At 33.9% G+C, this 24,376-nt stretch overlaps 1 protein-coding gene across 1 annotated transcript; it reads left to right on the top strand.

The window, feature by feature from the left end:
• Positions 1 to 2,823: 2,823 nt before the first annotated feature.
• LOC129004225 (DNA replication factor Cdt1) lies at positions 2,824 to 23,816 on the top strand. The gene is made up of 11 exons (XM_054432712.1): positions 2,824 to 3,377; positions 6,946 to 7,137; positions 9,019 to 9,188; positions 10,047 to 10,217; positions 11,146 to 11,289; positions 12,948 to 13,090; positions 13,633 to 13,745; positions 19,658 to 19,817; positions 20,761 to 20,921; positions 22,402 to 22,603; positions 23,271 to 23,816. Exons 1-11 carry the CDS (start codon positions 2,976 to 2,978, stop codon positions 23,429 to 23,431), a joined length of 2,019 nt encoding a protein of 672 aa, XP_054288687.1. The 5' UTR covers positions 2,824 to 2,975; the 3' UTR covers positions 23,432 to 23,816.
• The last annotated feature ends 560 nt before the right edge of the window (positions 23,817 to 24,376 follow it).

Below are 24,376 nucleotides of genomic sequence, written 5' to 3'. Positions count from 1 at the left end.
AGGAAATTTACAACTGGATAATGAATGCAGATGTGCTAGTCAGAGGAACGTTGTATTTTAATGTTACTGTTGGTGCCACTTGCAAAAAAACTTGGCTGTATATCAGGGAAAATAAAGGAGATTTTGAAAAAAAAACTCAAGTAGTTGGCATCAAATAGAAGGCAACTATTAAAACGTTAAGGAAGTAAGGGACCGTTATTTAAGTTTCGAATATTGTGTGTTTTAGAATTAACTTAACGGGGTCAAAAGTGAGAAAACCCAATTTTTACCCCATAAAACCCCCCGTAAAGCCCCGTTCCCATGGTCCGATCGTGCTGGTTCGCGAACTCATTCAAGTTTATCCCGCTTTACACCTTTAAACCAAATTTCATCAAAATCGGACAAAAATTACTCAAGTTATCGCGTTCACGGACGTATATATATATATATATATATACATTTAAACGAATAGTGTTTTTGGCCTCTGGGGATATCAAAATGAAAAAGTAAATCGGTCCCGGGTCTAGGTATTACCGTGCCACCTACGGTAATAGCTACTTCCCTATAGGGAAATTCGCTAAAAGGTTGACAGGTAAAAAAAACTGTGTAAAGGTCTATCTGTACAATACGCATATTATGTACAAAATGAATGTTTCTCAAAAGACTCTACATGACTGGAATGACCTGTTGTGAAAAGAGATTCTTTAAACTAAAGTGCATTGGGATTTCGCAGTAACGCGCGAGGGGATTAACATAACTTACTGAGCACTGTTCACTCATAATGATTCATTCTCCTTTCCAAGTACTGTTGATGAGATTCCTTGCAGTAGTCAACACAACAATTGGTTACATTGTAGGCATACCGGATGCCTACAACTACATTTCACAACATGTATTTTGATCACCTTTATCATTACAAACTATAAATAGCACATGGTTTGTGTCTGAAGAAACAAGAAGGTTCTTGTACAACTGAAACTAAATACATTGTTTTTCATACTTATTAACATGGCCTATTTACTTATTTACCTACTTATTAACCAACAGTTTGCCCCAAAGGCAAATCCCGTACATCAAAATTAAACAGCGAATTCGTTTGACTTAGTTGAGATTACAAAATAAATAAATAAAGATAGGCCACTAAATAATGAAATGTTTACTATTAATTAAAAACAGAAATAGAAAACCAATCATTCAATTTCTAAAATCGGCCAGGGGGTAAAATTCCGGGGGGTAAAATTCCGGGGGTAAAATTCCGGGGGGTAAAATTCCGGGGGGGTAAAATTCCGGCCCGTACATTTCAGTTGTCTAACACTAGTTATATGGACAGGGGGTAAAATTCCGGTTTTTATCGCTAATTTAATTAATCACGCTCTGACTATTTTCATTAGACTTCGAAATCCGCGGGGGTAAAATTCCGGCCGCGAACAAACTTTTGGCCACTCAGGTTACTACGTCATAGTGACGTCAGCTTTGCCCAGGGGGTAAAATTCCAGGGGGGTAAAATTCCGGCGACCCGAGGAAACACCATTACCGCAACGATACGGCCAGATGCCATCGGCCTCGGTGGTATAGTGGATAGAGTGCCGGGCTGATGAACTGAAAGAGCCAAGTTCGAATCTCACCCATGGCACTATTTTCGTGTCTCGGATTTTTTCATTATCAGCAAGTTTGGTTGGTTTGGTTAGGTTATGACAGTTTAATTTTATAATTAAAACATAATAAAATTGAATTTGAAACATTTATAGTTTTATTTTATTAACAGAACATTTTTTTTTCGATTACACCTTTATTCGATTTTTCATTATCAGCAAGTTTGGTTAGGTTATGGCAGTTTAATTTTATAATTAAAAATTTGAATTTGAGGCATTTATAATTTTATTTTATGGACAGAACTATTTTTTGGATTAATAAACCTTTATTGGACTTTTTTTTCATTATCAGCGCGTTTGGTTGGTTTGGTTAGGTTATGACAGTTTAATTTCATAATAAAAAATTATGAAATTGAATTTGAGGCAGTTATAATTTTATTTTATGAACAAAACTTATTTTTAAATTAGTAAACCTTCATTATAGTCAATCAGAAGCCTCTAAATGACACTGTTGGCAAAACTAATCCTGGAATAAAAATTCTGCTGGAGGGAGGGTAGAAGTTTCGCTCCCGAACAGATTCAGTGGGCAGGGACTAGCCGCTAGCATAGAACTAATACGATCATGTTTTATCTATGCCGCTAGTCTCTCTGGTTAAACAATAAAGGAAAACGTGCCACTGTTTTTGCTGGTTTGTTTTCGGTGTTTCGTGTTGTTATGTTGGCCGTACAATCGGTTGGTGGGATGCTGTCAAATTCCAGTTCTTGGTTTATGATCTTGTTAAAATGGGTTGCTCCGTTGCTCGTAAAATGAATAAACAAACTTATATTAATTGCAATCATAATGTTGACATATTTTTTTTACTATCAACCTATCACGAAACTCTTAAACAAAACCAGCAAAAACAGTGGTACGTTTTTAAACAAAGAGTGGTTACTCGAGTTATTATTATTGCTCAGTGAATGTCACTTATCTGCCATGTTATCTTATGGGACGCCTGGCGCTAGACAACAATACTTGCAACGTTGCCAATCCTACCAGGCCGCAGCCTGAAGTCAAACACGAGTTAAATAAAGATGGCCGTGCACGAATACTACTATCCAAAACCACAGTCTCCAAAACTAAAAACAATGCGTCCGCTGTCTACTCCACCGCTGGTGGCTGTCTTGTCTCCACCATCCTGTTTCTCGACCTCGTCTCGTCTTCTGCTTCTCTTCTCTCGCTCCCGCCATTCACGTAGCACCAGTGCTCTTGTCCAGACGTCTGTCGCGCCATTTCTTTTATTCATATTATTTTATTTTGACTTGGCCCTTTTGTGCTTGTGTAGTCTTCATATAACAAAACCAGCGTGTTAATCATTAATTAAGGATTCAATTACTTGGTGAAGTTTGAATTTTGTTTTTACAATGGCTGTGCAACCTTCAGTCGTAGAGTATTTTAATAGTCGCAAGAGACCAGCTGTTGATGAACCACGAAAAGGTCCCAAAGCTTCCAAAGTTATTGTGCTGGATGCTAGTGAAACTTCTCAGGACACTGAAAAGCCTACAACTATTCATAACTCACTTGTTAAGAAGTTAGTATTCAAGAGCAAAGAGGCAAATAATTTAACTCAAAAGAACATAAGTGTTTCTAGCTCCAAATCGAATCAAGCCAAAAGCAAGGTAACTAGGCCTAGGCCTAGGAGAAGTCAAAAAGATTCTTCGCAACTGGATATTAGGACAACTTTGTTTAAGTCTTGTAGCAAAAAAGTAGAAGGTGGCAATGGTGTCTCAAGTTCTGATTCCGTCGGAGTTGTACCAGAACCTAAGGTAAGAAATCTAGCCCTAGGCTATCTTAACTAAGAACAAGTTTGGTTTCTGTTTGTTCGGTAGGCCTATGCCTAGTTTTTAGGAAAAAAATGTGGTTCTTACAGTTCCGCAGAGTACTTACAATATGTTAACTTTTTGGATTAAATGTTCATTAGAAATAAATAACCTACCCATTACAATATATCGTTGGAGCTTATTTTTGCCGTTATTTTTATTTATGCATAGGATACACGTCCGGTAACCAAACGTGTCCGGCAGTGGTGTCACTGGGTTGTGAAGGTCCGGAACACCATTAACCCTTAGAGTGCCAGGCGAGAAATAAAAGTAACGCTCAAAAAATGCCGATGATTTTTCCCGAAGGTCGCGCTAAAAATGCCGAGCGCGATCTGGCGATTTTTAGGTTAGAATTTCGTAAAAATCGAACTTTCGATATTTCGACCAACGAAAATCGATGTATCGCATCTAGTAACTTTCGACTCAATGTTAATAGGTCTATATGGGTTAAAAGAATCCGAGTATCCATCCGGTTGTTATGACAACTGTTTGACCATTACGAAACGTCCGGTCAGCCGGACGTTGGCACTTTTGGCTCGTTTTAAAAACGTCCGGTTCCCCGGACGTTGGCACTCAAACGGTTAAGTTACCACAACTCTTATGACGTAGGCCTACAGCCAATTGGTGTTTGTGGTGTAGTGGATAGAGTAACTTACTCGGCTGATGCACAAGAGGTATCTAGATCGAATCCCATTGATGACACTAACTTCTTGCCAAAGATTTTGGTAATTATTGACCGTACTTACACTGGGATATAATGTAATTTTGATATGTCTACTTACAGTCTTTTTAACGCTGAATCCAAAAATGCAATCAGTTTTGGTCGGAGAGATTCCAAAGTGGCAGTACAGTTAAATAATGAATATTAAGCTTCAGTTTTGTTGATTTATTAACATATTTGTGGTATGGACGAGTCCAAGTTCTAGTGGCGACTAGCACTAAAAGGGGTGGAAGGTTTGTGGAGTGGAAACAGCTGTCAGTTGTTTACATTCGATACTAAACATTCGATACTAAACAGACAAAACCACACACGACACCATGAGAGCAAAATCAGAGTTACAATATGCAATAACTATCCTAGATTTTTAAAATAAAATGGACTTTGGTGCTGTTTAGAAAATACAATAAATCAACTACGATACATAAACTATTACTGTAATCACATGAACATAAATTATAAAACAGAATAGGATTTATTCACGTAAAATATCAGTAATAGAAGCTAGGCCACTGCCGACATGATCATCGTCCTCATTCCAATCCTCAACCATTGACTAATGCCTCAACGTCTGTTAATGAACGTGCCATAGTGCATAATCCCATAGACAATCCCATTGTGTCTAAAAGTGAAAACGTGCCACAGTGCATAATTTAGAGGCGGTTTGGGAGCTCGGTATTAGTGCTAGTCCGTGACTAAGAACCGGATATTTCCAGTATTTAGGCTGCCGCCTAGAAAACGGGTTTGGGAGCTCGGGATCAGTTAGGCGCGTGCCTAACTTGTGCAGGGATAATCTCGCGCCTAAATATTGTTGGTTTGGGAGTCAAGTAGACTTATTTCGGGACTAAGTAGGCCTAATATATTTTCGTCATAAAAATTAGTGACTTTAGTCCCCAACTTTAGTCCTGTCAGGGGGCAGGTCTAAGTCGACATCATGCCGGTATTACCTCATTATTAAGTTAATTGTTTACATATTAACAAAATGAATGTTATATTTTAATTCGTTATTAAATTCCGAACAATTTCATTACTCTCAAAGTATATTAGATAAAAGTTTTTTTAAGGTTTCTGTTGTTCAAAATTTTAAAAAAAAATCTTGCAGAAAGCTAAATTTAACGAAAGATTATTTGTTTTTTGTTTATTACTGTTAACTGCAATAAAAAAATGGACCCTAAATAGAATTTATTTCAACTGAGAGTTTGGTTATAAGCACCCGTTTCTTAATAATAAATATTTTATGAGCTAAGAAAATATTAGTGACCGCATACATACCCCCCCCCCTACTCACCCCTTACGAAAGAGTGAAGAGATAATAAACAAAACAAAAAAAACTGCAAATAGCTCACAGTCATAATAGTTTTATTTTTATTGCGTTGTGATTGAGCTCAGTTCAGTGTCAATGACCAAGTGCTAGTTACATCAAAATGGAGTACCGTACTTAGATATTTGGAGTATAAGAAAATATATACATAAAATATATAAAATAACAAGAAATAGGATTTTAGAACAAAATCCGGTTTTATTTTAAAATAGTATGTTATAGTCTTTAAAGTTTTGATAGTTTATTTCTTTTTTAAAAAATTTTTATTTTTAATGGGAATTTTCCCATAAAACCCCATAAAATAACGGAAAAATAGGATTTTCCCAAAAACGGCTAGAACCATTTTGATAAAAGTTTTGTATGTTAGTCCTTTATATTCTGAAAAAAATGGTACAAATCCCATTTCTGTAAAAATTATTGTTCAAAAGTTATTGTAAATTATGTTATTTTCCCATAAAAACCCCATAAAATAAGGGAAAAATCAGATTTTTACAAAAATGGCCCGAACGATTTTGATAAAAATTTAGTATGTAGTCCTTTAAATTCTGAACAAAATTGTACAAATCCCATTTCCGTATATTTACTCTCACCGCTTACACATGATAAAGGTTGTTGACAAACTTATGGGAGAAAGTATGTGTCAGAATGCTGATACCGTTTATTTTTTTTTAGGTTGACAAAACACTGTGGTTAATGATAATACTGTACAGGTACCCATGGCAACAAAATTATTGAGTTTGATTCTTGTTCAGACTTAGATGACCACATCTCACCCTATTGGCCTAAATAAATTTTGAAATTAGAGGACATCAGTCAAATAACTAAACTAGACTCAAACGCCATTACTCACTCCGCCATCAATCTTGGAATTCCAAATCATTTAGAAAAGTAGGCCTAATTTAGTTTTTGGAAAAAAAGAGGCACAAGGCATACCCATTCTGCCTTGTTAAGGCGGCATATTCTTTACTCATCCTACACTCATCTCCATTCATTCTTGGCTTAAAATACCTACTTTGTATAGTCGCCATTTGATTGAAAAGTATTAAAGTATCACAGAACAACTGTTTGGCTTAAATCAGTTTTAGTAACTCAACAGCATGTCACCAATGTAACTCCATACCTTTTCCCATCAAGTCCATAGAAAACCGATCCTTGCTGTGATGGTGGTCCTGAAAGAATATTATTTCAACTGGATGGCAGTGGCTTGTTTGACTGTACCGTATGTTAGGGAAGTGGGAGAAATTTAGGTATTTTATTATTTGTTATGTTACTAACTTAATTGCCTTTTATGTCAATGTTTAGTTGTTGCTTTTTTTAGCTTAACTGACCACGAGGGCCTAATTTCGTCTCAATAAAGAAGGATTTTCATTTCATTTCTATTTGGTGGATCTTGTTCCACATAATTTGAAACAAAGAGGGTTGTAACCTTATCAAAATATTGTATTTAGTTTGACAATGGCAAATATTTTTTGCAGGATGAATCTCCAAATGAAACACAAAATACTGAACGGGCCAATTTGCCAACTGTGCCTTTCCTTATCAGAGGAGCACTGTCTCCATCTAAAAACAAACAGTTACAGCCAAATTCTGAAGAGGAAAAAGAGGTGACAGTAAGAAATCCAAATGTCCCAATAACTACTGAAGCGTCAACATCAAAATCAAGGAAGGTTTGTAAAAAAATGTATTCTAGTTACTATAGTCTGTTCAGAATATTTAGGAGGTTTTAGGGAAATTTCCCCACCACTTTTTTTCTTGGCTACTTAGGCTAAATGTATGGTGCAGATAATTGATGTTTTGACAAATCTCAGCTGTTGAGCTATAAGTCTAGTCATATTTGAGAAATTACCTAAAAAAACTCTTATATGTGTAAAACTTGGTAAGTAAATAGTTTAGGCCTATTTAAAACATTTTTAAATCACAATTAATGTTTTTTTACAAATTTTCTAATTTATCTTCTAAATATTACATTTTATGGCTAAACAGTTAATTATATAAAAATATTCTTAATACAAAGTTGTAGCTCTTTCTTTAGCAAACATTCTTTAGGCCTACATTTATAGTATGAATAGTTCTTTTATGTTCTTTTATAGGATGAATAGTTTTTGAGTAATCAGGGGGAAAAACTGGTTTTTAGACGCCATTTTCCAAGATGCCGGCCGTAGCACAAGTTTTTTTTAGGTCTTTTGGTATGTTATTTTAGAAGTAAAATTCAATATAGCCTACGCACCAAGTTTTACACTTATAAGAGTTTTTTTTAGGTAATGGAGATATTTTGATTTAAAATGACTAGACACTATATGTTTTAATGGTAGGATCAAGATGTGGAGGGAATAGATTTCTTCCCCTAAATCCACCTAAATTTTGCGAAGGAAGTATAGTTGATGTTGTTTGCTGATAACTAGGGATGGACGAGATTGGATTTTTAGTTTGAGACGAGACGAGACGAGATTTTTTATTTCTCATAAAATTTCGAGACGAGATCGAGACGAGATTTCTCTTCTCATACACAACGGGAAATGCACGTTCAAAATTTTTACCTGATTTTGTAACATTGTTAGATGACTGTTTAAATACTAAAATAATGATAATAGGCAAGAATATTTACAATCTTTCATTAAATAACATCAGCATAACATTTTTTTATTATGTAATCACGCCTAACTTATTAAAAATGCCTACGATTAGGAAACATGGTGATATCAGTTAGGATAGAGTTCAACTTATCCTAAAATAAAATAAATCATAAAATAAAAGCAATATTAATTTTTATAAAATAGTTACTACTTGTTTTGACTTTTTTTATAGTAATAAAACATTCCTCACACTGCTTACACTTAACAAAACTTCTCAAATGTTATTAAAGTAATATTATTAAAATAATGAAAGTAATATTTACATTAAAAGAATTAAAGTAATATTTACATTAAAAGAATTAATTAAATAAGAACGCCTTCGAAAAGGAAACGCAACTACAACACGCTCCTGTATTGCGGGTATTGCATTGACTTTCTGCAGGCGTTTTTTTTTTTTTTTTTATTCTTGTCTCGATAAAAATCTCGGCCAAAAAGTAATCTCGTCTCGTGTAACGAGATTGAAAATTTCCCGAAATTTTGAGACTTGACCATCCCTACTGATAACTTTTGCTTAGGCCCACATTTCCAATAACTGTATTTGGTTTACCGTCTTGAGAGTCAACAGTAGGCCTATAAGTAAGTTAGTATAAAATATATTATTGCTAGTGTTATCAGAAAATGTTTAAATTGATTTCTTATTACTTACTGTACCTACCTCTCAACGAGTGGTTTAGGTGAAATAATCGAGAGTGCTATTTAGTTATTACTATTTTCTTTATTTTGCCACAAAACCTTTTTACATTACAACATGGGTAGAGGTTGTCGAGATAAGTTTAGAAGATACACTTGGTAGTTTTTGTAAGATCAAAACCTGTCTTTGTATGATCCGTCTACATTTTTTAAGGACAACTTCCATTTTTGCCGTTATATGAAATTGACCATCACATTCACCATTCACATGTTTACATTTTGTAGGAACTGAATTTGGGTAATATTAAAGCTATGATGACAAAAAGCTCTCGACTTGAAGAAATGAAAGCTGCCCTCAAGAGATTCAATGAGAACAAAACAAAGTTGATGGACTCGGTAAAACCCACTCTAGATGATTCCGAGCAGATTGAGATAACAGTTCCTGTGCCAGCCAGGTGAAACCACAAAGTTTTATATTTTTATACTTTTTCAGAAATACACGGTAGGCCTAAATACCGTTTGAGCTAAACGGCCCAAGTGTAACAACCATTTTGTGCCCATTAAAATAGCTCAGACTTACTTAAAAAACTCTCCTTCTTTAATATAATAAAAAAAAAGTCTTATGTTGAAAGTTACCAAATAATTAACACCTTTTACTAATTTATTTTCAGGTGTTGTATAGATATTCTATACTAAAGTTGACATCCCATTCCCATGTCAAAGTTGTTGCCAATTTCAAAATCATAACGACTTTCATAAATTGAGCCTCTTGGTGTATTTAATGTCTCCTTATTTATACTCAGCCTTTTTAATAGTGCCAAACTGGAATAGCAAAACTCATTGCACTTTTATTAAAGCAAACATTCAAGGACTGGAATATGTCTGTTAATTATGTTGTTTGTAGTTTGTAGTAGTCTTTTTCCTAAGCTTAAATAAAGCCAGAGTTTCAGAGCTTTGCTCCCTCCCCTCAAAAACTAAAAGAGTGAATCAAAATCACATACTAGCATATTCTCTATGAAAGACTGTCATTCATCTACCTATGTTTGTTTGAGTCAACAACTAGCTACAACCTTGACCACAGTGTGTCTTCTTCACCATTAAAAGTCTATACTTTGCAACTAAAGCCAAAGGAGTTATTCTTGTGATTAGCTTGTCAATAATTTTAACCTTAAAAATAATACAGTTGAGTAATGTATGTTACCTTTACAAAGATTTTCTACCATTTTAAAATGTAACTACCACAACTGCTTTTGCAGGTTCCAAATCGATTGAACTTATGTCAACATTGTTTTAAAGCTGTGCTTTACCCACAGCCCCATGAAAACCCCCAAGAAGCTGGATCGTGGTGCTGCTTCACCTCAATTCAAACTCAACCCGACCAATCTGTTTGCTAGCCCCCCCACTCCTGTGCCAGCTAGTCCACTCAAATCTCCCTTCAAGTCCCCGGCCTTCCAACGATATCAAGCACTCGTCACTGAAGGCAGGTCAGTAATAATAGAAACGTTCCTTATCACTCCATCACGATTTAAATGCTAAATAATTTTTTCTCAACATGAACATATTATGTTTGTATATCTAGTTCAGCCACTAGTCTTGTAATATTACTTTAATCCTCAATTAATTTGATTGTTTTGAATATAATTTGATATTTAAACGTTACAGTATCTCTGATCCGTCAAAAGTAACTGTGCTGGCATACTACATGATCTCAGAATTCTTACACTTACCATCTTCAAGCCTCAAACTAGAACAAGTTTTCGGTTTAGGGCCTAAGAGAAGTTCTCAAAGTGAAACATTATTCATAATAATCTCTTTATTGCTCTCAAACCAACATTGCGTTCACAAAGGTCAATACATTTAAGTAGGTGGGGATAGCCTGCAATAGCTTTTCTCGCACATAAGAAAATAAAATTGTGTTATAATAGGATAGAATTCAGCTAAGCTTATCTGAGAAAAATAGCTCCAACAGACTCTATTTTTCTTAGCTAAACAGGGTGAACTCCATCCCTTTCCAATACACTTTAAATTTCAACATTTATAGGAAAATATCTTTTACTCAAACTCAATCACACTATCATCTTTTAATAGAACTGTTGAAAGATCTCAGCAGAAAAAAGTTATACTCATATATTGAATAAAACATTCTACACCGGTAAAGGTTTTAATTGTGCAAACACAAGTGAATTGAAAGATCACTTAATGCCATTACAAATGTACAGTTTTATTCATTATTGTTTTATTTGGCTTTTTCACACAATTCATTTTTATTCTCTTACTATTAGTTCAGTTTTCAACAATTTATTTAAAGTTAGAACTAACCTAGATACAAAATGTAATAAAAATCAATATTTTAGATAAAATAGGATTGGTTACTGGTTAACTAGGCCTATATCATATTTATGTGTCCATCAGGCCAGCTCTGGTTTTGCCGTTCAAGTATCGGGCCCTTGCTGAAACGTTCCGCTGTGTTGATACTGTAGCCTCCATGCTACACAACCGCAAAGAAACTATTACTCTCTCCAAGCTGCGGCCCGGTGTGCAGGAAATTTCTAGAAAGTAAGTCAGTCCAATTATTTCTTACTTTAAATTAGTATGTTTTAAATCATTATAAGATAGGCCTACTTATTTTACTTGACATTCATCGCAAGTTAATACCTCATATTTGTTGAATGATGTTAACGTATTATAGTTTATTATTAATTTTTTTTTACCAAAACATAACCCTAGTTTGATACAAATAGCCATCATTTTATTACACAATAAAATTCAAATTGTGAATATAACACAAGTTTCACAATCTTATATTTGGGATTCGTCCTAACTTAAATAATACTGTCAACAGTTAGTTAAGTTGTTCTTGCCTTAAATAAAAACACATAACTTAATCGTCTGCTCTGCTTCAGTGTTGATTTTTTTGGAATATAATCTGATTAATTTATTAGAATTTCTAGGCTTTAGGCATAGTCTCCTCTAACACAAGGTTACGGCATTGGTTTGTGGCAAGGCTGGCTTATTGCCATGGCAATAACAGTAATAAAAAAATATGTAGGCTAGGCCCGTTATCATAAATATTGTGGAGAAGCTCTCTTATGAATTTGTGCAACAGCTGTTTCGGTTGGCTGGGGCTACAGAATTACAACTTTTGTCTCACTGCAGCTTTGTGGTAAACGAGGCTATGCTTTAAGACAACCTAGTTCTGTTTGTATTAGAAAAATGATGTGCTGTCAAATCAGAAATTAGTAGGTAGTCACGGGGAAGGTTTAAATATAGTTTATTTTGTTTAACACGTCACACTACTAAACAATCTCAAAATATTTCTTACATGGTTCCATATCCTAACATTTCTACTAGGGATGGACGAGATTGGATTTTTAGTTCGAGACGAGACAAGACGAGATTTTTTATTTCTCATAAAATTTCGAGACGGGATTTCCCTTCTCATACACAACGGGAAATGCACGTTCAAAATTTTTACCTAATTTTGTAACATTGTTAGATGACTGTTTAAATACAAAAATAATGATAATAGGTAAGAATATTTACAATCTTTTATTAAAAAACATCAGCATAACATTTTTTTATTAATCACGCCTAACTCATTAAAAATGCCTACGATTAGGAAACATAGTGATATCAGTTAGGATAGAGTTCAACTTATCCTATAATAAAATAAATCATAAAATAAAAGCAATATTAATTTTTATAAAATAGTTAGGCCTACTTGTTTTGGCTTTTTATAGTAATAAAACATTCCTCACACTGCTTAAAGTAATATTATTAAAATAATTAAAGTAATATTTACATTTAAAGAATTAATTAAATAAGAACGCCTTCGCAAAGGAAACGCAACTACAACACGCTCCTGTATTGCGGGTATTGCATTGACTTTTTGCAGGCGTTTTTAATTTTTTTTAAATTCTCGTCTTGATAAAAATCTTGGCCAAAAAGAAATCTCGTCTCGTGTAACGAGATTTAAAATTTCCCGAAATTTCGAGACTTGACCATCCCTAATTTCTACCTTATATAACCAAATTGCACAATACAGCTGATATGTACGTTTTGTAAGAATCTTAGAAATAGTGATTTGACATATTATCTTAGTAAAACTGGATGTAGCCTAAATAAAACAACTAATAATATAATGAGAATAACTTAGCTCTATAATTATTTATGTCTTAGAGTTAACTTTAAATATAAAAAATTATATTTTTCAGAAATCTGACTGAATATGACTTAGGACAAATAAAAACAGTTTTCCCCGACGCTTTTGAATTTTCCATTGAGAAAATGCGTTCATTGGGCTCTGCTGAAAAATATGAACTAGTCTTAACCCCTCAACTTGAAGAATTCACCAAAGGTAAGAAAATGTTTTTCATTAGTGAGATGGATTGAAAAGGGGGTTTTGTTGGTGATAAGGCCTATATGGCTTGCGACATAATTCTGTGATAGGATATCCACAGTAAATTTAAGATCATTAAATTTGAGCAAAATAGTTTATTTTCCCTACCATCTGGTCCAAGGTTGGTAATGCACAATTAATTATATAGGTATTCAGACCTTTTGGGTTATGTTAGTGTCACAAGAACATTGTAAAAATTAGGGAGATCCAACAAATACATCTACTGTATCTTTCCTGTTATTATTAAACCAGTTATTGCTTTAAAACTCATGCACTGGGTGTCCCATAGCTAAAAAGCCGAACCCCGGGAAATGGTGAAAGTAAGTCTATAGGCGAAAGTAAAGAGATAATCAAAAATGAAACTATTTCCAAATTTTTTTACATTTTTATCTGTAGATTGTTCTAACCAATATGAAACTTGGTATGTAGGTATGTTAAGGTAGATGAGACCCATGTTAGATAAAAGGAAGGTGAAATCTGACTCTTGATCATGATTCCAGATGAAGTAGTGAGCTCTGATGACAAACATCTGATGATGAGTCCCAGTGTATTGCTTGCTCGCAGACGCTTCTTGTACAATGCACTGCTAGAGCTTACCAAGGATCATCATGAGGTAAGCACTACTCAACTATGAAACCAAAGCAGCAATGTTTTATATATGGGTCCAGGTGCCAGGTGCTGAACTTTATGATTAATTCTTGTATGCATTGACTCACCCCTTGACATACGTTCGACAATGAGACCTATGTGGACAGGAAAATTCAAATCTACAAGAGGCTACCATCCTTTTAAATAAAAACAGAAGTAGCAAGACGCCTAGTTACAACTTCAAAAAAATTAAATACAATTTGTGTTTTCGTGTTCTCTTCAGCAAATTCAATTAGTTTTGTCTAACCACAAAAATGTTGTTCAGTGGTTAACCCTGATATGAGCTGTCAAAAAAGCTGTGCTAAAATTCTTTTTCCACCAATAAAAGTCTTCTTAAAAGTTAAGAATTTTTTATACGCTTCTCTAAAGAATAAGTTCCAAGGGAGCCTATGGTTTTTTAATTCAACTGTAAGGAATTTCTTATGAGTTCATGCCTAGACTCTAAGAAAAATCATATTTGAAAATAAAAAAAAAAACCCTTTGAAAAAAGCCATATATTAGGTAATAAGAAAAATTTAGGTAAATTTAGCTTCAGTAAACTTGACCCACTGGATAATAGTCCAGTGAATAGAGGTATGTAAACTTACAAACGGTCCGGTAAGTCTAAATTTTTTATATGTTGTCTAGGATGGTAAGTAGGTGTTAAAACCGCAAAATGCACAATTCTACCCCCTCCGCGCCCGCCGCCATTGAAAAATCGAAAAAAATCGGTACTTTCTAGAGATTTTCACCTATATCTCCGTTTTGGTGCGTTTAGCGAAAAATATGTAATTGCAATGTTGTAGACAATTAAATTTCCTATATAAATTCAAATTTATTTAAAAAATTGAAATCTTACTACACATTGTAGTCTGCTGTAGAACAAAGAATAATATTACATTAAATTTTGCAAGTTTGATTAAACCTAATAAGTATAACAATTTGGTTCTAAGACTTATGGATACGAAAATATTCAAATTATTTTACAATAAAACGTAAATTTTTTTGTTATTTTGCCAAATCTCTTTCTTTAGGTCGCTGTAATTCAGTAATGAATTATTCTAGGATAACAAGTATCCCAATCACATGTATAGAGCATTTAATTACCTACAAAATGCTTCTATTCTTTAGGCCAACCGTTTGATGTGGGGCTGAAAAACAAACAAAACAAATTAAAAGAATGGGTCTATTTTTTTGCTTTTGTGACCTAAAAATTAACAAATTAACTTTCAGTTTTCGGGTTAATTTTCAGTTGATGAAACCATACTTACTGTACTTACTACATGTAACAGTGCAATGCTCATGATGCAGGTACTATATTCCTCCCTTACAAATATACACTGGTGAGAGGAGGTGTTAAATTTATAACAACCCACCAACACAGCAAGTAAATTTTTAAAGATTCATTTATTTAAACAAAATAAGATCAAATACTGTAATAATAAACGTTTAATAAATAGGCCTAAGTAAACTAATGGCTAATAGAATTAAAATAAACTAAATAACTAAAATTTATTACTGGAGCTTTGCTCGTTTAGTAGGCATCTTATGGGGTTATGCATATTATTCCACCCATGGCATGAAAAGTCCCTCGACCATCTACAGTATTGACGTTGAAGTCGGCGTTATCAAAAACCAGTTGGCAGAAAGCATCGCCACGGTTGGGTTTCACCAGAGGTAGTTGTTGTTGCATGATGGTAGACACTTCAAGTAATTGTGTTTCGTGATAAGAGGAAGAAAATCCAAAAGATTACATTAAATCTACCAGAAGCTTTGAACCAAACTTGTTGTACATGAATACACTTAATCCAGTCAGAAGGGGTGACACAAAGGACCTTGGTCTTGCAGCAGCTATGACAGCGTGCAATAAGGCCACACATTTCTTTTTCAATTTCTCCAGAGATCTTTTCTTGTTCTTTGTTATAACGGATGTCAGGAGAGTGGGCAAAGATTGTGGAATAACTGTTGCAACATCATTCAAAAACTGGTCAGTGTGTGGGTATTCTGTGTTATTGTACACCTGACATCTAATATCTTCCAAAACCATATCTGCTGCTGCTTTCACTACTCTTAGTCTCTCTCCTTCTCGATCTGTGGATTTCATTGTACTGTACCAGTTGTCGGTTAGTATTTTATATCGTGTATTTAAAACAGATTGTCGTTTTTTGTGAGTATCAACAATTAGGATATCTTCACCGTACTTCTCCAGTAGGCGGGATTTAATTGTTCTTGAATCGATTTGATGTTCACCCTTGATGCAAGAAATTTTGCAAAATAACAGAAAGTTTGATTTGTTACAGTTAAAAAAATTGAATATTTTCGTATCCATACAAGTCCACACAAATTACTATACATAATATATTAGGATATTTAACCGTCTACAACATTGACATTACATATTTATCTTATTTATTTTGATCTTATTTTGTTTAAATAAATGAACCTTTAAAAATTTACTTGCTGTGTTGGTGGGTTGTTTTAAATTTAACACCTCCTCTCACCAGTGTATATTTGTAAGGCAGGAATATAGTACCTGCATCATGAGCATTGCACTGTTACATGTAGTAAGTACAGTAAGTATGGTTTCATTAACTGAAAATCAAACCGAAAACTGAAAGTTAATTTGTTAATTTTTAGGTCACAAAAGCAAAAAAATAGACCCATTCTTTTAATTTGTTTTGTTTGTTTTTCAGCCCCACATCAAACGGTTGGCCTAAAGAATAGAAGCATTTTGTAGGTAATTAAATGCTCTATACATGTGATTGGGATACTTGTTATCCTAGAATAATTCATTACTGAATTACAGCGATCTAAAGAAAGAGATTTGGCAAAATAACAAAAAAATTTACGTTTTATTGTAAAATCATTTTAATATTTTCGCATCCATAAGTCTTAGAACCAAATTGTTATACTTATATTATAGGAAATTTAATTGTCTACAACATTGCAATTACATATTTTTCGCTAAACGCACCAAAACGGAGATATAGGTGAAAATCTCTAGAAAGTACCGATTTTTTTCGATTTTTCAATATGGCGGCGGGCGCGGAGGGGGTAGAATTGTGCATTTTGCGGTTTTAACACCTACTTACCATCCTAGACAACATATAAAAAATTTAGACTTACCGGACCGTTTGTAAGTTAACCCCCCTATTTTTGTCTCTATTTACTGGACTATAAGTGAACTTTGAAATGATTAGTCAGATTTAGGGTGAGAGCACCAGTGAATGACCGTTTTGTTTAAAACACATCATATCAATCTCTTTGTTTTGCCTATAGTCTATCACTAATGGTCTAAAAAGTAACTTTGGGACCTGGTTGTATTCTACCCTGTAACAGGTTAAAAATAAAAATAAAGTATCAATCATCCTTTTGTAACTAAAAAAAAAAAATTTTAATAAAATATGTTAAATATGTATGTGGTACGGTACGTTAATTAAATGAGTTAAAAATAATTTATTTTTTAGCTTCCAATTCTGTCAAATTGTAGGCTACATAGGTTTACTCTTTACTTGTAGTCTGATGATAAGTGTAACATTCAATTTTCACTTAGATGATATTTTTTATTTTTTTTTACTTAAAAATATTAAGTTTAATGGAATATACCATTTTGTTTCACTTTTTAGAATGAGATTAAACACTCTGAATTTACATTTATTTGTTCAAACTAGATAGAAAGCGGTTTAAAACTATAAAACACTTAGTGCTAATAAAATATGTACTTTTTATCCCCAAACAATGTTATAGTTTTGAAATGTCATCAGCATCAAGTAGGTTAGTTACGCAAGAGTTGAGTAGGTCGGAATGTTAGTTTCTCCTCAGCAACTAAATCAGCACAATACTGGCTGATGCTAACTAACTGTCCAGCAATATGGGCCATTTAAACTTGTCCTTGTCATTGTTGTTTAGTGTGTGTGTCTACTTTGATAAACTATGCGGAGGTTCTAAATAGCAACAAGGTAAACATTTTATGGATAAGGAATAAATGGCAAATTATGTTGTTTGATTAGAATCAACGTTATAGTAAATTTTTATTTTGTTAAAGAGATTAGGAAAATGTTAGGGTTTTGTTGTTGTTATTAATAATTGAAATAATTTATATCAAATTAAGGTTGTTAATAAATTAGAGTATTTTTACTTAATTAGAAGTAAATCATGTTTAGCAATCATTAATATAATTTTGGCTTTGTATGTTAAGCCTATTTTTAAAATCAAATCATCCATACCAAAAGTTTATAAGTATTATTGGACATATAGATAGTTCTACTAGAAAAATAAAGACAAGACGTTAAAAAATTTATAAAATTGTGTTAAAAGCTTCACTGAAAATTGCACTATAAATTCTATATACAGGGTGAATAAAAAGTCAAGACCCCCCCTCTAATATTTTTCCAAGTAAATATACAGAGATATCCTTTAGGTGGTCGAGCAATCTTAGCAGGAAGTTTCATTTTATCATTTTGAAATTTTTGAGTGTCCCCCCAAAAGGGGGGATTTGGGGGGCAACTCAAATATTTTAAATGTAAACCCCCTTCAAGTGACACCTCATTTTGAAGTGTTTACAAAAACTTAAAGAATGGTGAAAACTAGAGGTCGATATCTCTTCTCTATCCAAAATGGTAGCCCGTCAAATGTTGTGGAAAATCAACGGTAAAATTGTTAATATTGGCTGTCATTTTGGACAGAGAAGAGATAGCGAGCTCTGGTTTTCACCATTCTTTAAGTTTTTGTAAACACTTCAAAATGAGGTGTCACTTGAAGGGGATTTACATTTAAAATTTTGAATGTCCCCCAAAAGGGGGTATTTGGGGGACAACTAAAAATGTTTCAATAGAAACCCCTATCAAGTGACACCTCATTTTGAAGTGTTTAAACAAACTTAAAGAATGGTGAAAACCAGAGCTCGCTAACTCTTCTCTATCCAAAATGACAGCCAATATTAACAATTTTACCGTTGATTTTCCACAACATTTGACGGGCTACCATTTTGGATAGAGAAGAGATAGCGAGCTCTGGTTTTCACCATTCTTTAAGTTTTTGTAAACACTTCAAAATGAGGTGTCACTTGAAGGGGGTTTACATTTAAAATATTTGAGTTGCCCCCCAAATCCCCCCTTTTGGGGGGACAATCAAAAATTTCAAAATGACAAAATGAAACTTCCTGCTAAGTTTGCTCGACCACCAAAAGGATATCTCTGTATATTTACTTGGAAAAATATTAGAAGGGGGGGTCTTGACTTTTTATTCACCCTGTATATTTTAGTGAAGAAAAAAAACTGAGTATCTATTAAAGAAATAAACAGGCTATTTGTTGCTAAATAGGACTGTTTCATTTGTTACATTATGAGATATAATTAAAGATTTGTTCATTCAAAAAACATTATGAAAACAACTTTCTATTTATTAAATCTGGCTAGACTAAAGAATGTTTTGGAAAATTGGTGATTAAAATTAATAAGTTGTCTGTTTAAATAAATACTAAAACCAGGTTTTCTTTAGTTTTTTGTATTTGTCTACACTTTTAGATGTCTAATTCTTTCCATAAATACATACAAACTAGATATTTTTTTGTATATAGTATAGAGGTATATAGTAGGCTCCCCTTGGCTCCTATAATTTTGTTTTAAAAAGTGTTGACTCAGCTCCAGTTTGTAATAACTTTTCTATGAATAAGCTGGGGATATGAAACCGAGTCCTCTACATCACAGATGAAAAAACGATAGCATGTTTTCTTACTTATTCACCCCAAAATATATTTATTCTAATTAATTTCAATTAATATGTTAAAATTGTTATCTAGTGATAACATTTGATTTTTAATCAGTTAGTATGCAGCCAGTGAAGTCTGTGTGATTATTTCTGTACGTGTAACATAATGCTGTGTTGCTATGTTTTTAGGAGTTTTTGTCGTCTCTAGATCCCCCGATGAAGATTTCCCGAGCCCGTCTCACTCGCTGGCACCCGGAGTTTTGTGTTGACGAAGTCCCAGATGTTCTGTCCGAACCACTCCCACAACCACCCAACATTGAGAAGGTGGCCTCTGCTAAAGATGTCCTTGGTAAATTAATAATACCCTGATGTAACAAACCTGCAGACTAAGCAAATTTCCAATCGCCTGATTGAATTTTTACTCAAATATTTCGCTAAACAACTTTGATTCTTTCCATATTTAAATAACATAATGTTTAATCAGTACTCAGGTTTGCTGCTACAGAAATTGAGTAAAATGCTAATTGGCTTGTTGTGAAATAAATAAAGTTGTAAAATTTGATTAAAATATATTCACTAAACAAGCAAGCTGCGACAATTTACTTATTCTGCATAAAAATTATTAATGTGCAGTTCCCCCCCCCCCCCCCCCACGCCACGTATGATATCAGACAGAATGAATGACCGCTTTAACACCAAGCATTTTAACGCCAGCAATTTGTGCACTATTTCGTGGTTCCATGATTTTCTGTTTTTGTTACCTACATTAAACTTGTCCGTGCACAACCTTTTTTTCTTAGATTACGTTGAGTTCTATGTTTAAGTGCATAAATGAGTGAAGTAATCACAATGTTGGAGAGAGCGGCTAGAGAAGTGCATTGCTCAAAACTGCCGTCACCTATTAGGCTATTCCCCGAATTAATTTTGTAGAGCAGTAATATAATGTGAGTGTGATTGTAAATTTAAACTAAGTTTATTTTCCTAAAGTCACCTGACAAAGTGGGCTTCCTTGCACTGATTAGTACAGAAAGTTGCTAATTGCTAATTTTGCCGCACTCCAGTATTCCAACCAAATAACACAAAACATAATATAATGTGTAACACGAGTGCAAATTGCCTTTGCTGCACTCGAGAAACTTTCCACATCGCCTGCGGCGAGTGCGTAAATATTTCTCTGTGCAGCAAAGTGTCACTTCGCACACTAGTTACACTAGTACACTAGTTTCCTTTTTTTTTCAAACAACCGCTCTTTCTGCCTCGGGCTGTAAACTATACATATTCATATTTTACAGAACGAGCCCGTAACCTGTTTGTTGTGAACCCTCGTATGGAGCGTGCATTGCAGAGGTTGAGTGAGAAGGCTCCAACTCTTACCCCCGTCACCTCTGTCACTGCACTCCCCACACTAAACAAGCCAGCATTGCACGGTGTGCCGGCCAGCTTGTTGGAAAAGGTATCGTAACAAAAATCTCTATATTATCACTACTGTTCTCTTTTATTTGAATTTGAGTTTATTTCAAGGTACAGCCAAGTAAACTTTCAGTATGATTAATGTCCTAATTCTGCACAAAGTTCTGTTGCAAGTGTAGTTGAAGGATTCATTTCCTAGGTGCTGTAATAGATTGATGTAACAGAGATCAAGAGTTGTAGATTGAACTGTTTTCAAAAAAATACTATGGGAAAAACTAAATTAAATTCTATTGAACACCAAAATAGTCTAAATAAGCAAAGGACTATTTTCTTGGGAAAAAACTAGAATTTCCCAACATTAAATTCGGGTTATCTTTTGTTTTAAGTTTCCTGAAACATTCTGTCAATTATTGCTCTTAAAATTGGTTGTAGAGTTTAACAGCTACTTTGGTGGGGGGGGGGGAGGGGCTTTTATGTTCTTTAGTTTTATTTATTACATGATATGCTCAAAACATAGATGACTCCAAAACATAGACAATACTTGGAATACTTACTAGATTTATTAAGCTTCCATCCTCTACTTCAGCCTTCTATATCCACATTTAAACTTACTACCCCAAATTGGGGTACCAATCATTCAACACAAGGACAATTCATTTATACCCATAAATTAATTGGTTGTGAACAACAGGGATTGACGAGAAGTGATTTTTTTAAACATAAAGTTTAGTATTAGAGCTTCTACTTGAGTATTGAGTAGACTCAAGTAGCTTACTAAATTCCCAATAACTAATCATACATTTAAAATTTCCAAATTGTTTTTTGAATTATATAATAAGCCTAACTAGTTTATCTAATTGCTTAGAAGACGGCAAATTCGCCTATATCCGTGTTAAGTCCCATGTCCTCTATCAATTTCACAAAAATATACAACAGCTGCTCAGAAAATAGACACATCTATAGAATGATTTATGATTGTTTGATAAAATTATGTACAATATACATTAGAAACAGAAAGAGCAACTTCGCAACTAAACTACTTTACTACATAGGCCTAGGCGCAAAACAAATTGAGGCACTTATAGAGGTGGACAAGCTTGGTAACTCACAACTTGCAATCTCGGTTACTTAGTGTTATCATAGACTAAAAGAATTAAATATAGACTGTCAGCCGTGCTGCGGTTACCATGGTTACAATAGGTTCTAGCACACACCACTAGATGCACCGTGTAGTTACGTAGTGCGTAGGCCGTAACTACATGGCGCCCCCAACAGTGTGCGCCAGAACCTATGGTAACCGCAACACAGCTGACGGTCTATATTTAATTCTTTTTGTCTATGGTGTTATACAACTGGAGCTTATCCAAAAAGGGTTAAACTGATCGTAGATTTAAATGGACTATTTCTTAGTCTGGTCTAAAATCATTGCAATTTTGATTTGCTAAAAATAAATCTTTGTATCAGTTAGAAATATCTAACACTAAATCAGCAGTATATATTACTCAAACATTGTCACTATTCAGGTGAGAGCAAAGCAGGCTGCGCGAGCGTTGGAGGCGATGACTCGGACCCCATCTCAGGCCAAGGAAGCTGTGAGACTAACTAGGCTACCAGAGATTGCGAGGATCTTACGCAACCTGTTTGTGGCAGAAAAAAAGAGTGTTCTGCCTCGGGAACTTGTGTTGCAGAAAATGGCCGACAGCTACAGAGAAGGCTTATCTCACAGTAAGTAGAGAAACAAGATTGTTGCACACTAAAGGAATGTTTAAGTAAGGATGGGTTGGTTTTTGGCGTTAGTTATACAGGCTTTAGAAAAAAAACCATTAAGGCTATAATTGATATTTATTTTCACTTCTACTCTGGATTTCTAGCCATTTCCCAGATCTATCCTTTGGTTAGGCAGCCTGCCTCAACTAATTCAGCTCAAACTATGTTAGTTTGGTAACTGCTATTTTACTTTTTTTATTTTCCCCTTCTAGGGTTACTTATCACCTATCACCTAATTGTACCTATCAAATTAATTGTATTTTTTTGTGTATCTGCCAGTTAGTTGAGTGCCGATTCCTTCTATTCTTATCTTGTAACTCTTACTTGAAAAATGTTGATACTGTACAACTTATTTCTCAAACTTTCTAAATACATGTGTTTCAAGTACTATGTATTGTCTTGACTTGGCCTTTTGTCTTATTGTGTTTAATTGCTGAATAAGTTATTTGATTTGAGTATATTTGTTCATTCGAGTTTTTGGTTATTTTACTGTTCTGTTTCTGTTGTTTTATTGTTTTTTTTTTTTTTTTTTTTTTTTTTTTTTTGTTAGAGCTATCAAAGTTCCACTGTATTTTAAACTCCTCCACTCTTTTTTGACAAATGAATTTAAAAAAATTATTTACAGGTGAGTTGGACGATCACTTGGTGCTGCTAGCAGAGAAGACCCCAGGCTGGATCTTGTTTTGCACACTGCGGAAGACTGACTTTGTTAAACTATCACGGAACGCAGACATGAGCAAGGTGATGACAAGGCTAGAAACACTGGCGGAAGAGAAGTGCTTGTAAAGAAGGGTTTTAACTTTTTAATGACAGTTTATATAAGTAGTAGGCATACATGTGTTCAAAGTTTAAACGAAAATTGTCACTCCCATTGATGCCATTTGTAGTATAAGGTAGGGAAAGTATAACTTTTGAGTGTAAGAACAGTTGATGATTAATCTTCTCCTAAGTGAAGTGAAGAGATGAGATTGGATAAAAAAAAAGGTATACTAAGACAAAATGTAATAGTAGAATTTGAAAGGGAGCATTGAAAACACCAGTACAAGGATTTATAACTTTTTATGAGATAAAATGGATCTTAGCTTTTTTAAAGCTATTAGAGAAAATTTAAGATATCAAGTTATACACCAACAGATAATATTTAACATGGAAAAGAAGATTGTCAATACCAATTGAGTCAGTATCACAGTTGTAATTTAATTGAATTTTCAACATTTAACACATTGAGAAACCCTTTGATTTTAAATACTTTTTTACGAAGTGTACATTAATTCATTCTCATGTCAAAGTTGTCGCAAATTTTAAAATTTAGTTAAAAACTTAGTTAAATTTACTAAATTCAGTCACGACAAAGTGTGTTAATGTAAAAACATTTTATTCCTTGCTCACCAACGTTTTAATTAGGCTATGTTAACTGAATTGGCAACTTACTTATTGGAATTTAGCACATTTTATATTACCTTAACTTATAGTATAGCGAACTGAAAGAGAAAATAGAACTATCATATGCCAGAGAAGGCTCGTGTGTGAAAAAAAAAACACTGGCACCTAGTCCACATAGATAGGATGTTTAGGCTACTTAAAAAATCAATTATAAACCCCAAAAGCAAGTTTACTTCATAAGCCTTGAGAGTCGTTCTTTTAATGTTTTGCCTAATTAACTATTTATTCGTAATAGAATCAGCAAACATGACATATTAGGATATTTTTCTTTGTGAGTGGTTTTTGGTT

Source organism: Macrosteles quadrilineatus, unplaced genomic scaffold, assembly GCF_028750875.1.
Source record: "Macrosteles quadrilineatus isolate MER2022 unplaced genomic scaffold, UCM_ALF_1.0 Scaffold_9__3_contigs__length_116548681, whole genome shotgun sequence".
In the NCBI taxonomy this organism is placed as follows: Eukaryota; Metazoa; Arthropoda; class Insecta; order Hemiptera; family Cicadellidae; genus Macrosteles; species Macrosteles quadrilineatus.
The sequence above is the reverse complement of the archived record's forward strand: the minus strand, read 5'-3'. Positions and strand labels throughout refer to the sequence as shown.

Excerpts from the sequence above, each read along its gene's own strand:
- LOC129004225 (XM_054432712.1), top strand. The coding sequence starts at position 2,976 with ATGGCTGTGCAACCTTCAGTCGTAGAGTATTTTAATAGTCGCAAGAGA. Across the intron at positions 13,091-13,632 it reads ACTTGAAGAATTCACCAAAG|ATGAAGTAGTGAGCTCTGAT; the intron begins GTAAGAAAATGT and ends TCATGATTCCAG. Across the intron at positions 22,604-23,270 it reads CAGAGAAGGCTTATCTCACA|GTGAGTTGGACGATCACTTG; the intron begins GTAAGTAGAGAA and ends AATTATTTACAG.